The sequence below is a fragment of the Leguminivora glycinivorella genome, chromosome 18 (genome assembly GCF_023078275.1).
Source record: "Leguminivora glycinivorella isolate SPB_JAAS2020 chromosome 18, LegGlyc_1.1, whole genome shotgun sequence".
Classification (NCBI taxonomy): Eukaryota; Metazoa; Arthropoda; class Insecta; order Lepidoptera; family Tortricidae; genus Leguminivora; species Leguminivora glycinivorella.
Genome location: NC_062988.1, coordinates 6,940,115 through 6,954,688, shown reverse-complemented (window position 1 = coordinate 6,954,688; position 14,574 = coordinate 6,940,115). Strand labels below are relative to the sequence as shown.

The 14,574-nt window shown below is 39.8% G+C and overlaps 1 protein-coding gene across 1 annotated transcript in view; it reads right to left on the bottom strand.

Moving 5' to 3' along the window:
• LOC125236110 (AT-rich interactive domain-containing protein 2) overlaps window positions 1-13,908 on the bottom strand; it is a 56,075-nt gene extending 42,167 nt beyond the window's left edge. The window contains 17 exon segments of the mRNA XM_048142806.1: window positions 1,163-1,282; window positions 1,619-1,701; window positions 3,043-3,158; window positions 4,402-4,571; window positions 4,731-4,853; window positions 5,397-5,519; window positions 6,438-6,602; window positions 6,946-7,107; window positions 7,804-8,079; window positions 9,135-9,268; window positions 9,271-9,378; window positions 9,531-9,743; window positions 10,640-10,767; window positions 11,396-11,505; window positions 12,036-12,126; window positions 12,335-12,462; window positions 13,744-13,908. Coding sequence (XP_047998763.1) covers window positions 1,163-1,282; window positions 1,619-1,701; window positions 3,043-3,158; window positions 4,402-4,571; window positions 4,731-4,853; window positions 5,397-5,519; window positions 6,438-6,602; window positions 6,946-7,107; window positions 7,804-8,079; window positions 9,135-9,268; window positions 9,271-9,378; window positions 9,531-9,743; window positions 10,640-10,767; window positions 11,396-11,505; window positions 12,036-12,126; window positions 12,335-12,462; window positions 13,744-13,908 — 2,415 coding nt within the window.
• Between the last annotated feature and the right edge of the window lie 666 nt (window positions 13,909-14,574).

Below are 14,574 nucleotides of genomic sequence, written 5' to 3'. Positions count from 1 at the left end.
CTCATACGATTTTCGCGTCGCGTTACCAGTGGGTATTTCCGCGAGAAGAGATAACATTTTTTTTTTCTAAGGTAGGTCAATTTTATATTTTTCTTGATCAGAATCACGGGCCCTTTCGATCTAGAACAAAAAACAAGGGACATAAAATCTCAGAAAATGTTCTATTATTTTGCATACTTTCCACTTTGGAACCGCTAAATAGCACTAGAACCTACTCATAGTGTTGTGTTCCTGCCGGTAAGGCTGCCAGAGCTCAACGAGGGTGCGGTTAATTTGTTCCGTCTATTGTCCTTTAAGTCGTCGGCAACCCGAACCCTCCTTAGAACTTGTGCACTCCTTTTTGCTGTGTACTTAACACATCAAAGGGGAGTGTACAAGTTTCTAATGTGTTGGTAACGCACATGAAATGAAATGAAATATGAAATGAAATGAAATATTTATTTTCCAAGTAGGCATATTACAATGCGCTTATGAACGTCAAATAAAACTACGCCGGCTCTAACCCTACGCCTCAGCCTCGAGAAGATTTCAGTCCCCCCTCAGTTGGAGGAGGGTATCCACTATGGGACCGGCAAGAAACTCGGCGGGCCACTTCTTTTCAAAACATTACATCTTATAATTAACATGCATTAAAAAAAACAAGATACAATTTAATAAGCAAAAGTATTTATAAAAAAAATATTAACACAAGAAATTATACAAAGTACAAAGCTATTATGATTATTAATATACGACACCCCTTGAGTTGCAGGAGTCCATAGGCTACGGTGACCGCTTTCCATCAGGCGGACCGTATGCTTGTTTGCCGCCGACGTAGTATAAAAAAACCGCTAGGTATACAATACAAACTGTTTGAAAAGTGGTAACGAAGTGAAAAAAAATATGGGGTGCTTTTTTTCACCCAGAAGGAACGAACGGGCTCCTGATTCTGAGTAGGAAAAACATTAAATTTACCTAGTTTACAAAAAAAAGATTTTTTATCTCATCTCGTGAAAATGGCCATCCAATAGCACGAGTTGCGTTCTCGCGTCCATGTTTAAAATCGCGCTAAATATATAGATAGCCGCGCGAGAAAGCAATTCGTGCTAACCAATCAGAGGCACCGTTGATACGCGCGTTCTACAAGTCCAGCAAACAGGTTAGTAGTGTTATAGCGACTTACTTGCTGCGTTTGTAGGGCGGGGCTTACTTTATTGGCGAGCAGGTGCTTTATTAGAGTTGTGTTGGTCGCGTTCGCTTCTAACGCGTGGGATAGGTGCGGGTGCTGCGGTTGGGATGCGGCCTGAAATTATACATTTATGTTTAAAAAAGTTTTTTTCGCAAAAATTTCATTTTTGGCACAAGCTTTTATAACCGACTGTACTGTTTTTTGAACAATCATCTACTGTTCTCAGAGATGCTTCTAAAAACCTCTTACTCGATGGGGATACGACATGTCATTACAGAGTTCCTATAGCCACCTTTCTGTTCCAGATCAGCTCCATAATACCATAATGTTGCAGTGTCCCGTGATTTATATATGTGTGCAAAATTTCAGCACAATCGGCAACCTGGAAGTGAGCAAATTTGAAAGGAATTGGGTTGAAGGTCAGAGGAATAAACTACCATTTGCATGTACCTGTGGTTGCGATACGGCAGGCTTGACTTCGACTGTCGCCGTCTTATTCGTCAGCTGCGCTTTCAATATTGGTGATGCGGGTCCTTAAAAAAAAAATTATAGCATGAGAAACGATCCTTTACGGTTTTTCGTGTTTTTTTTTTGTTTTACTTTAGCCAAGAAATAGGTAAAAGCCACCATATTTAAAATTCAAAGTTTGATAACTATTTTACAGACCACAAAATTATACATACATGAAATCATTATCATAATCGTCACCTAAAACCCCGCAGTGACATACCCTGGACATAACTTCCTCCATGGTTACTACATAGCAAAATTCCCACTCTTGTAATGACAGTTGTACCGTCCTATATGTAATCAGGTAATCACCTCCATTGTAAGATACAAGCCACAAAGCACGACTAATCTATCGTTGTATTCTTTGTGGGTACGCGGCCGGACAAAATAAGCGGTACGAATGTAAATACATTATTTTACATAATAGGAAGGAAGTTCGAAACGAGTGGCGATAAATTAAAACACGACCGAAGGGAGTGCTTTAAATCGACACGAGTTACGAATTTCCTTTTCGCACGTGTATCGTACGACGTTTTTCAGTACAGATGCCCCTCCGAAGTTTCGACCTGGCATATAATGAACCACTTCTCACACTAGTGCGTATAAAAAGCACCATCTGTACTGAAATAGTACATTACGATACAAGTGCGTAAAAAAGGAAGTTCGAAACGAGTGGCGATAAATTAAAACACGACCGAAGGGAGTGTTTTAAATCGACACGAGTTACGAATTTCCTTTTTGCACGTGTATCGTACGACGTTTTTCAGTACAGATGAGCTTCCGAAGTTTCGACCTGACATATAATGAACCACTTCTCACACTAGTGCGTATAAATGTACCAACTAGTGATTTGGCCGACAAGGCCGACTACCGACTAGTCGGCGCTTGGGTGGCCGATTAGTCGGCCGACTAGTCGGCTAGTCGGCCAGAGCATAATTTTCGACTAAATTCATCAGAAATTTAGAATTACATTTTTGGTCCTTCGTTCGCGCTTTAAATTTTTTTTACAAGTTTAATTTTTCAAAGGTCTATGAGAATATTTATACATTTTCAATTTTTAACAACCGGTTTGGCTTAGTGGGTAGGTTAGTGATCCTGCCTATGATACCCGGTAGCCCTAGGTGGGACATTTATTTTTGTGATGATCACAGATTTGATTTGACTAACCAAGGTATAACGAATCGGTACATAATACAATTATATCAGCTGTTAATTTATTTTTATACTATTTTTCTATGACTTATAAAGTGCCGACTAATCGGCCTGTTTTGCCGACTAGTCGCCGACTATTCGCCGACTACAAATGTGGCCGGATAGTCGGCTTTCCCGACTAGTCGGTACATCCCTAATTAAAATCTACGTACCTGCTGGTGGATTTCTGTTCTGAGGGTTCTTGGCCCGAATACCGATGTAGACCTGCTGTGTTTCGCCCGACGGCAGCGTGATCGTGTTAGGGCCCACAGTGCCACCGAAGACGGTCCTGTAAACATCCATACTAATATTATAAACGGGAAAGAGTGTCCTGTAATTACCAATACTAATATTATAAATGGGAAAGAGTGTGTGTCTGTTTGTTTGTCCGTCTTTCTGAGCAAAACGGAGGGCCGAATTTACGTGATTTTTTTTAACTGGAAATATTTAGTGAAGTCGCGGACAAAATCGTTATCAATAAAATATTTGATGGCTAAAAACGATTGACAACTTACTGAATTGTCAGGCCAAGAAGTTCGCTTTCTGTAAATCCATATTAATACTATAAATGGGAAAGTGTGTGTGTCTGTTTGTTTGTCCGTCTTTCACGGCAAAACGGAGCGACGAACTGACGTGATTTTTTAAGTGGAGTTTTGTCTCTTTGTAAAGCGAGCGAAGCCACGGGCAAAAGCTAGTATTGGTATAAGCGTTGTGCAAAGCTCGTATATGATTAGGGTTGCCAGATGGTCGGGATTTGACGGGATTCTCCCGATTTACGTCACGTTGTCCCGACTCCCGACAAAATGAAAAATTTCCCGAGATTTTACTTTGCAAAAACAACAAACAAAATCGAAACGTCGCACGCGTCGCTGCTTCGGTGCTTAGAAATAACAAGAAATGTTAACTTACTGAAAATTTACACTTAGTCCCATGTCCCATATTACATTATCACATATGTTTGATCATAGGTCTGTATGCCTCTCTTTTTCTTTAACGTGAAGAAAAAGGACGGCATGTTGTCTATGATCATATTTCTATTAAATGATAGTCTAAATCGACCTTAAGCTGAAATATATTCAGGAGGAGGTAATTAACATTTGATAATATAAAATAATTATAAGAGACAAAAATATCATTAACATTTTTATTATGAAAAGTTGGAAAAATAACTTATTTGATTTTATTTCGCATTTCTCGACAAAAGTCCCAAAATCCCGATAAAATGTCCTTTTGTCCCGATTTTCGAGCAATTCGATCTGGCAACCCTATATATGATTGATTATGATTGGACAGTGGATAAATGCGCATTCCGTTTAATAAGTCGCATTTTTCGACCAATTCTAGTGAAAATTCGTAAGTAGGTCCAAATTTTTTTTATTGTGTGATTTGAACTTAAGAGGGTACCTGACAAGTCGCGACAGGTTGGCGGGCGCGATGAGCCCCTTCCTATTCATTTTGGCGCAGCAGGCGAGGTACTGACGGTACAGTTCTGGGGCATCGCAGGTACTGTTGTCACGTGTGTCACTAGTTACCTGACAAGTCGCGACAGGTTGGCGGGCGCGATGAGCCCCTTCCTGTTCATTTTGGCGCAGCAGGCGAGGTACTGACGGTACAGTTCTGGCGCGTCACAAGTGCTGTTGTCACCTACTGGTAGCGCCTCGTATGTGTTGCGAAGCCACGCTTGAGCGAAGTGCTCGTTTTCCTGTTGAAAATTGCAATGAAATTGTGATATGTTGAATAAGACATAATACCACCATCACAATATCCCATGTAATTTTCGTCACAAAACTGACAGTGAGTTAATTTTTGTTAACAACTTACGCTAATTGGGGGATCCCAAATTCTGAAAATGCTCGTATACCTGGACTGTTCTCTGTTGCATGTGTGAGTGTTGTATACTGTTGGCCGGCACGGCGGGCTGCGGCGATTGCGCTTGCGCCGGGACTTCTACTGCCTTCGTCGGCGTTGAAGGCATGGGCACCGCCTGCAGCAACAAAACTTATGCAAAAATCCTATACACTCAATACAAGTTTTTACGAAAGCGACTGCCATCTGACCTTCCATCCCGAAGGGTAACTAGACCTTATTGGGATTAATTCGGTTTCCTCACGATGTTTTCCTTCACCGAAAAGCGACTGACAAATATCAAATGATATTTCGCACATGAATACCGAAAAACTCATTGGTACGAGCCGGGGTTAGAACCCGCGACCTCCGGATTGAAAGTTAAAGCACTTATTTTATTAGACCCTATCAATATAATAGGCTAATTGCCTCCTAGTCAAATCAGCTTCTTTTTAAGAACTGTCAAAACGAATTTGAACGACTTGTTAGTAAGGATATGTAATTGAATTGAGTGAGGTCACGGTCAACTCAGTTACTTTATATATTTTTACCTGACTTATTAAATAGAAATTGGATTTAAAAATAACTTCTGTTCATGTTTTTCTTATAATTATCTGATGCTTTATTTCGTGCATGGTATAAAATATTTGTTCCCTATTGACCCTAAGTAGGAAATTCTCACCTGGAGCTGCTGGGGCGGGTTGTGACGCTCCTGCTCGCGTTCCGCGGCGGCCACTGCACTCGGCCCGCTCACCGTTTCCACCACACGCATCAGGATGCAAGCTCGGGGCCCGTAACTTTGTGCCTGAAACAAATTTAATTTTATGTCATACATATGTTTCTTTCATATTTCATTTATGTACTTATTAAAATTTCGTTGATATACTTTCTTTTTAATTTAAGTGGGTATGGCGGCTCACTCCCGTTAAAGTGGGCTTACTCTTGGCCACAGACTAGCTAAAGCACACAGAAAACCAGCGCTGCGGGTTGCCGCGGCACCATGCTGAGTGAGGGTCCTATTTAGCGTTCATTGTATGTTTTGTTTGCATGCCTTCTGTTTGTGTGTACTATGTTGTGACGTCAAATAAATTAATTCTATTCTATTCTATTTTATTCTAAAGGCAAAGACATGGCCTACGATGAAGTGAGCTCGCCCAGAAGATGCATGTTCACCCTAGATTTTAAGGTTGCCAGGTTATTCCGCGTGTGTAGTGTTTGGTAGGTAGTTAGGTACCTCGTAGAGTAGTACCTTGTACAATACCGCATTATGATTCGCCTACTCTAAGAACCATGGTGACTCAATAAGTGGATATCGGCCTTGACAGTGCTAGCGAAACGAGTTTCTATGACCTGTCTTCTCCGTTTTATAAGCAGCACGTATTACGAGACTAAAGTATGTGTTAGGCGAGTACAGATGTAGTGCGAAAAGATTTTCCTTCTGAACTAGCATGACAAATACGAACGTTTCCGGAAAAATACGAATGACAACCATGACAATGTCAGTAAGACTTGTACTGAGATTGACTGAAATAGCATGACACGTTCGTACGTTTCTTTAAAAATACGAAGGAAATGCTTTACGCACTACATCTGTATTATGTATTCTCGGGTGTAACACTTGCTCTAGAAGTGTTGTGTCGGGTAGGTATTCTGTACTACATCACTGTCATAAATGTAACACTAGCTTTAGCACTGCCGTGTCGGGAAGGTATTCCGTACTAACCTCGACGGTGACGAGCGAGACGAGCGTCGCGACGAGACCAGGCACGCGCGCCACGCACTCGCCCGCGCGGTCGCCGAGCGACGTCAGCGCGTAAACGCACTCCAGCGTGCATACTAGCACCATGATGTCGCGAAGGGTTAGCAAAGAGCAAACGTCGTGGTACACCTGGTGAAAAAGTTAAGAATTAAAAACAAAACATCATGCCGTTGACACACAGCATAGAGGAAGAGTTGTAACTCGATACATCAGTAAATGAAAGTTATTTTAGTGACATCTAGCGTCATCCACGCGTCAACTAGCGTAAATCATCAGTACCACTACTCGACACTAGGTGTCACCTATCAACAGTGTCGCGTCTGCCAAAAATGTAATATTAAAACAGTTTACAACTGCAAAAACAGTTTTTGAACTGCCTGACGGCTTATTAAATAATAAATAATAATAAATAAATAAAACTAACGTTGTTTCCGATGCCCTTTAAAACTTAAAAAAAAAACTCTCGACAGACCTTAGCCTCTAAAGATCTGAGTAAAGCATCCTCATTTGCCTCATTCTGAGCTAGTTTGTTGAGCAACTCCAAAGCTGCCAGCACTCTAGCACGATCGTTTGAGACCAGTGCCGATTGGATTGTGGAGAGGATGTGGCGAGAGATGAGACAGGTTGCCGGGTCCTGTGGGATAAAATAAAGATTTATATACTAAAGTCGAAAACTTCAAAAAAAACTTAAAGCAAAAATTATTGCTCATATCCAAAAGCAACGAAGACATATTCCCATCTGGCAGCTCATCTGCTCATTTGCAGAATATCATATAAAAAAAACTGGAGGCTGTCTGGAAGAGATCGCTTTTCAGCAATAACACCGTCTATTGTTTCATTTTCCAACCTCAACTGCCGAAGGCTTCCAACCCAGCAGTTCGCACACAACAGTAAAAATCTTATCAGTGTAGTATTCTTTGCTAAGACAGACATTTTCTTCATAGAAGCACAGCGAGCGGACTATAGAAGAATTTGGTAGATGAGCAGTTACGTACCTTTATAATAAGCTACGTAGAAATATTCCCAAGCGCATCTAAGGCGTCATCCATATATTACGTCACAGTGTAAGGGGGAAGGGGGGTCATACTAAATGTGACAGGCCCTGTTAAAGGGATACAAAAAAGCGTGACATAGGGGGGGGGGGGGTCCAAAAACCTGAAATTTGGTGTGACGTAATATGTGGATGATCCCTAACCCCGAATGCCGAAGGCTTCCCACCCAGCAGTGAAAATCCTATCAGTGCTATTCATTGCTAAAAACTGGATATTTTCTTCATGGAAGGACAGCTAACAGCCTATAGAAGATATTTGGAAGATGAGCAGTTACATACCTTTATAATAAGCTCAGTAGAGATATTCCCAAGCGCATCCAACCCCGACTGCCGAAGGCTTCCAACCCAGCAGTTCGCACACAACAGCAGAAATCTTATCAGCGTAGTATTCTTCGCTAAGAACTGGACATTTTCCTCATGGAAGGACAGCGAGCGGACTATAGATGCTATTTGAAGGACTCGCTGGGTGTATACGCAGGCAGCACCGCCTGGGAGCTCGGGAGCGAACAGCTGTTCGTCTTCTGAGGGCTCTGTAACCCAGTCTTCATGTTGTTCCTGTGAAAAACGTTATGTTACAGATGGTAAATCAATGTAAAATGCTATATAAACTCATTGGTCAAGCAAATTTCGAGAGGGTCCAGAAACTTAAGGTATTCTGATTGATCAGGTTATCTGAGCGGTCTTAATCCAGCGGTCGGCCAGAATCCAGATTGATTTATTCGACCTACCGATTTTACCTTCATATTCATTTCAGAGAATTTTCATCAGTTTGATTGCTGTGCCATGGATAACTCTTTTAGTTTTAACAGTAAGTTTCCATTAGTATTCTTACGTCCTCCATCCTCCTCTCCCCACACTCATTCATCAAACAATCCGTCAAAGTATTTTGCGCTGCTAACGCTTGAACCATCCATTCAGGTTGGTCGCAGAGTTGCGAGAAATTGGTCTCATCAGAGACACACTCAAATTCTTACCTCCCCATAATTTTCTTGATCAACTCTTGCCCCGCACTCATTCATCAAACAATCCGTCAAAGTATTTTGCGCTGCTAACGCTTGAACCATTAGTTCAGGTTGGTCATCAGTAAGTTGCGAGAACTTGGTCTCATCAGAGACGCACTGAAAGTCTTACCTCTTCCATTATCTGCTTGATCAACTCCTCTCCCCGCACTCATTCATCAAACAATCCGTCAAAGTATTCTGTGCTGCTAATGCTTGAACCATCAGTTCAGGTTGGTCATCAGTAAGTTGCGAGAACATGGTCTCATCAGAGACGCACTGAAAGTCTTACCTCTTCCATTATCTTCTTGATCAACTCCTCTCCCCCGCACTCATTCATCAAACAGACCGTCAAAGTATTCTGCGCTGCTAACGCTTGAACCATCAACTCCGGTTGGCCACCAGTAAGTTATGAAAACTTGGTCTCATCAGAGACGCACTCAAAGTCTTACCTCTTCCATTATCTCCTTGATCAACTCCTCTCCTCCGCACTCATTCATCAAACAGTCCGTCAAAGTATTCTGCGCCGCTAACGCTTGAACCATCAACTCCGGTTGGCCACCAGTAAGTTATGAAAACTTGGTCTCATCAGAGACGCACTCAAAGTCTTACCTCTTCCATTATCTCCTTGATCAACTCCTCTCCCCCGCACTCATTCATCAAACAATCCGTCAAAGTATTCTGCGCTGCTAACGCTTGAACCATCAGTTCAGGTTGGTCACCAGTAAGTTGCGAGAACTTGGTTCATCAGCCAGTTCTTTGGCGCCGCCGCCGCCGGCGCGAAGCTGCCAGAATTCGTGAGGGTAGCGCCCGCGGGCCTCGAAGTAGGAACGGCCTATTGTGTCTCGGAGACTTCCTGCAGAAAGAGAACCAATATTTGAAATAATGAAGAAAATCAAACATAAAATAAATAGAATCTATCAATACCGAACTAGATTTTGAACTAAGTATAATCAATCATAACTAACACAAACACATGGTTGATAGGAGAGAATAGTATTAACTTACCATGATTATAAACACCAGCATGAGCCAGCAAGAAGTCCAGTATATGCGGAGTGGATCCCAAAGGCATCCTGTTAGAATGGTCCGCAGCTAGCACAGTGCACACATTGACGGCAAAGTCCTGCTCATTAGGCATGGGTGATAGGAGAGACAGGGCCAGGCGTTCTGAAGGCCCCGCCACGCGGGTTTGCGTTGTGCGGATTGGCTCGCCAGATGCTAAAAAAAGAGGGAAAATTATCTTAATTAGCAATTTAAACAGAATATTGGGATCAGAAAGATTGTAAGAGGATTTGCAATGTTAATTAAGTAATAAAAATCTGTAATTCTATATACTAGGTTAAATAGTAACATAATGGCAAAATTGAGCTTAAGCTCATAATCATGTAGGTAAACAATCTAATTTTATATGTTTTCTCCAAGTTAGTTCAACTAGATCCATACTAATATTATAAATGGGAAAGTGTGTGTGTCTGTTTGTTTGTCCGTCTTTCACGGCAAAACGTAGCGACGAATTGACGTGATTATTTAAGGGTAACTCCCTTAACTTAAGTGGAGATAGTTGAAGGGATGGAGAGTGACATAGGCTACTTTTTGTCTTTTTCTAACGCGAGCGAATTATATGAAATATTCTTAAATATGTTTAGACAAATTTTTTTGAGAAGTCCAAAGTATGATTTTTCGGAAAAAGCATTATGATTGACTGTTACTCATGAAATAAAACTACTACAGTGGGATGTATTGTAAACCCATACTAATCCATACTAATATTATAAATGGGAAAGTGTGTGTCTGTTTATTTGTCCGTCTTTCACGGCAAAACAGAGCGACGAATTGACGTGTTTTTTTAACTGGAGAGTTCAGAATACAGGGTATAATCCGTTTCATTAGTTTTTTTTTTTAAGTTTCTAAAGTTATTATTAACTAGCTTTTGCCTGCGGCTTCGCTCGCGTTAGAAAGAGACAAAAAGTAGCCTATGTCACTCTCCATCCCTTCTCCACTTAAAAAATCACGTCAATTCGTCGTTCCGTTTTGCCGCGAAAGACGGACAAACAAACAGACACACACACTTTCCCATTTATAGTATGGATTAATTAAGTAAATAAATAAATTACCAGAATAGTACTGGCCACCTCCATATGGTGTCCTCGGAGGGTCCCTGCCTCTTCCCCTTGTGGTCCTGAGGTCCTCGTCCAGGTCATTATCATCATCTCTGCTCGGAGGGCCTTTGGCTTTCTCGTACCTACAACACGAGGTTTAGAAAATATGGAAATTATATAAAATTGTGTTGAGTGACATCACGGTCAACTCATTTACTTTATATTGTATCTTTCTATTCAACTTATTAAATAGAAATTGGGTTTAAAAATAATTGCTGTCCATGATTTTCGTATAATTCTATAATCTGAGGCTTTATTTCATGCATGGTATAAAATAATTTATTTTAAGTACAGGCATGTTCCCTATTCCACACAATGGTTACTGGACTGAGCCATCTCTGAGTCAAAATCTTTGAGACTCCTCCTTGCATTATTCCAGCATTTGCCATGGTTCTTGGGAGCCTGGGTTTCAATTGGCAATGAATCCTAAGAGACAGACTCTAGTTCTTTACAAAAGTGACTTCCATCTCACCTAAGGGTAAATTAGACTTTGATGGGATAAAAAATAAATAAATAAAATAAAAATAGCCTTTATTATTGAAGTTTCTTTTAACTACATTTTTTTTTTTTTTACTCATTTACATCGGCAACTCCAACTCGTCCTTTGACGAAGACCTCCAAATTAGACTTTGATGGGATAAGTCTAGTTCAAAATCAAAATCTTTTGACATCCATAGTTAAAAATAGTGTTTAAAAAGTCAGATAACTCACTTCTCTAGATATGTCCCATATATTCTTCTCAGCAATGTAGATCCATTGATGCAAGGATGTGGCAATCGCAGGGGGCGCAGAAATGAATCCCACAAGTCATACAAATGCACCTATCAAATTCAAAGCAAAGTATAGTTACAAATTATTTTCCAGAAAAAATGGAAATCAAAAGAGTATCATAGAATTTTCAATTCATTAATACAATTGTAACTTTCGATTTAAATTTACAGTTAGTTTGGTTTGTATAAACACTGATGCCAAAATATCTGAACATGTCTTTTGTTTAAGTATGTAAATGTGATCAAACTTGAACTAATATAAGACCTGTACAATGTACACCAACATGAGAGCAATAAAAAGTTTTTAGTAACTATCGGCCGAGACTTCATACAATTTATTCGCGGCCGAGTGTCTTGGTCGGACCTTAGTTTTTATACAAGTTATATTTAATTAAATGATGAATATCAATCCGACAGTTTCAGAGTTTATTTATAAATATATTTTCATCAATATTTATTTAAACTTTCATTTAATACAATACAATTCAACTGATAATACCAAAGATTAATCATAATATACATCTTCAAGACATTACACCAACAAGTATATAAAAATATATGAAGGTAATTAAAAATTGTACCTTGCTTATACCGCCTCGCTGCTGTACCAGTGTATAGAACAGATATAAGTCTATATCAATGCCATTTACTGAAGGAGTCTTAAATGGTATGCTGAAAAGTACAAAACTAGGTTATAATTATTTAATAACATCAAATAGAAGTATTTAGCAAGTTAAACTAATTGAATACTGTTTTATGATACAGTTAACCTTACTACGGTCAATTATAGATTCTTATTAGTGAGATAACGGCAGAAGCATCATGCCAAGCTATAACTTAAATACATAATATAAACAAACGATTCTCAATAAATTCTCACCCCTTGCTGTCGTTGAATTGCTTCAATTCCTTTAGAAATGCCTCCTTATCCTTAAGATACGTGCTGGATTTCGTATTTATTTGTGATTTAGACATTTTTGGTCTAAGAATAGCGGTACACGGAGAACTCTATATTTTAACACTAACACTTAGTTTATAGCACAAACTACTAAGAAGATACTAGTTTATAGCACTTAAACTACGATAAATGGTGAATGTATCACATAGTAACTAAAATCATCAAAAATTACTAGAAATTAATTCAAAATACAAGAAAAATCTAAAAACTCAGGGGCAAGCAAAAATACCCGTTTGTTCCGAGCGTTTGACAGAATAGTTAGGGTGGGTGTACACAAGCCACAAACATAACATCACCGCTTGATCACAGCCAAATCACCTCTGTCACGCAAAAAATCACGCACATCAATAATTATCTCGTAATCAGAATAAAAATATAAAAAAACATTATTGTTTCTTATATTTTCTTTATTCATCTTTCGTCTTAAGTTAGGCTGTTTATAATATGAATATAAAAGTAAAATACAAAAACACATATAAAACTATAAAAAATATATTTTAATTTTTTTTATTATTATTTATTAATTAAATCTAGTTTAGACTTAGTCTAAAAGTCGGCCATAAGTTCGAAAATTACCACGTGTTTCTTATCAAACATGAAAGAGACAGAGCGCTGATCAGTTACGAGCATAAATTGTTTTCCAATTAGAAAATGCCGAAGCTCGTGAACTTTTTCTTTTGGGCGAACATGTACTAGGCAAATCATGTGGTGGTGGCAAGTTTAAGAGAGGTTCTAGCCGGGAGCTGTCAGGCTTAATGACGTTGTTGGCGATAGTGTAACCAAGTATATTGATTGAGGTTTGTTTGTAAATTGACTTGCTTTCATTTATGGTTAATCCATACTTCTCAGCAGCCTTGAAAAATTACTAGAAATTAATTCAAAATACAAGAAAAATCTAAAAACTCGGGGGCAAGCAAAAATACCCGTTTGTTCCGAGCGTTTGACAGAATAGTTATACACAAGCCACAAACATAACATCACCGCTTGATCACAGCCAAATCACCTCTGTCACGCAAAAAATCACGCACATACCAGGGCGGCGTGTTCGGCCTGTGGGTGTGTCAGCTACTTACGATCTACTTATATGTGTCTAAAAGATCTGTATAAGTGTCAAGTAATACTACTGTATCCTTGTTATTGTGTATATAGTAAATTTATATAAATTTTAAATATTGTCTTATCCTACTTACAACTAATTACAATCTATGGGGACGTGGAGCGGTAGTTCGCTTGCTGAGCAACCGACTCCTCTCTTTTTTTGTTACATAGCTTATTTCACCTAGTCTAGAGTTAGTTACAAGCGGGTTGTACTATCCGTGTCGTATGTAAACATCGCCGGGGGTGTCGAGATCTTCAATGTTCATTTCAAGGAGACGATGAAGCATGTCCTCGTTTAGGTCTTGAGCCCGAAGGTGCCATGGATCCCAGTCTAGCATATCCCAGAGAATAGAGGTTTCTAGGCGTCTTGGGCACTGTCCAGCGGTCTTCAGAGCCATTCGATACTGCCGTTCTATTTTTAAGTGAAAGTAGTTGCACGGCATTGACGGCTAATTTCACCGTCACATCTGTCTTGGCGTGCCAACCTATGATAGGGCCTAAAGCGCTTCGCGCTCGTCTCGCCTTTTGCACTACATAGTCTGTCTGTATGCCCATAGTCATGGTCTTGTCTAAATGAACGCCCAGATATCGAATACTTTTTTTATAGTTGATAACCTCGTCTTTTATGCGAATTCCACTGCGGTATTTTCTTTTATGCGTGAACATGGCACACTCTGTTTTATCTATGTTGCATTTTAGTCCCTTTGTTGCCTTGTTGGCAAGCAGTTCTCATGAGTGCGTTTTTCCAGAAACATCCTGCCATGCACAGGTACAACTACACCAAAGCTACACACTGTGGAATGAACTGTCGCCTACGGTGCTTCCGGACTTGTTTTGGACTGATATTAACTTAGAACCTTCAAGATTCCCATATTAAAGGACGGCAACGCACCTCCAACCCAGCTGGTGTCTGATGTTTCGGGTGTTTAATCACCGGCAATAACATCGCTCAATAAGAAAGCTGCATAACTATATGACACGCTCTTATGCAACTCTTATGACCCTAGAAATAAGATTACGTCAGATATATTTTTGAGGCATTACATAGTGTTGACCAAAGAGCA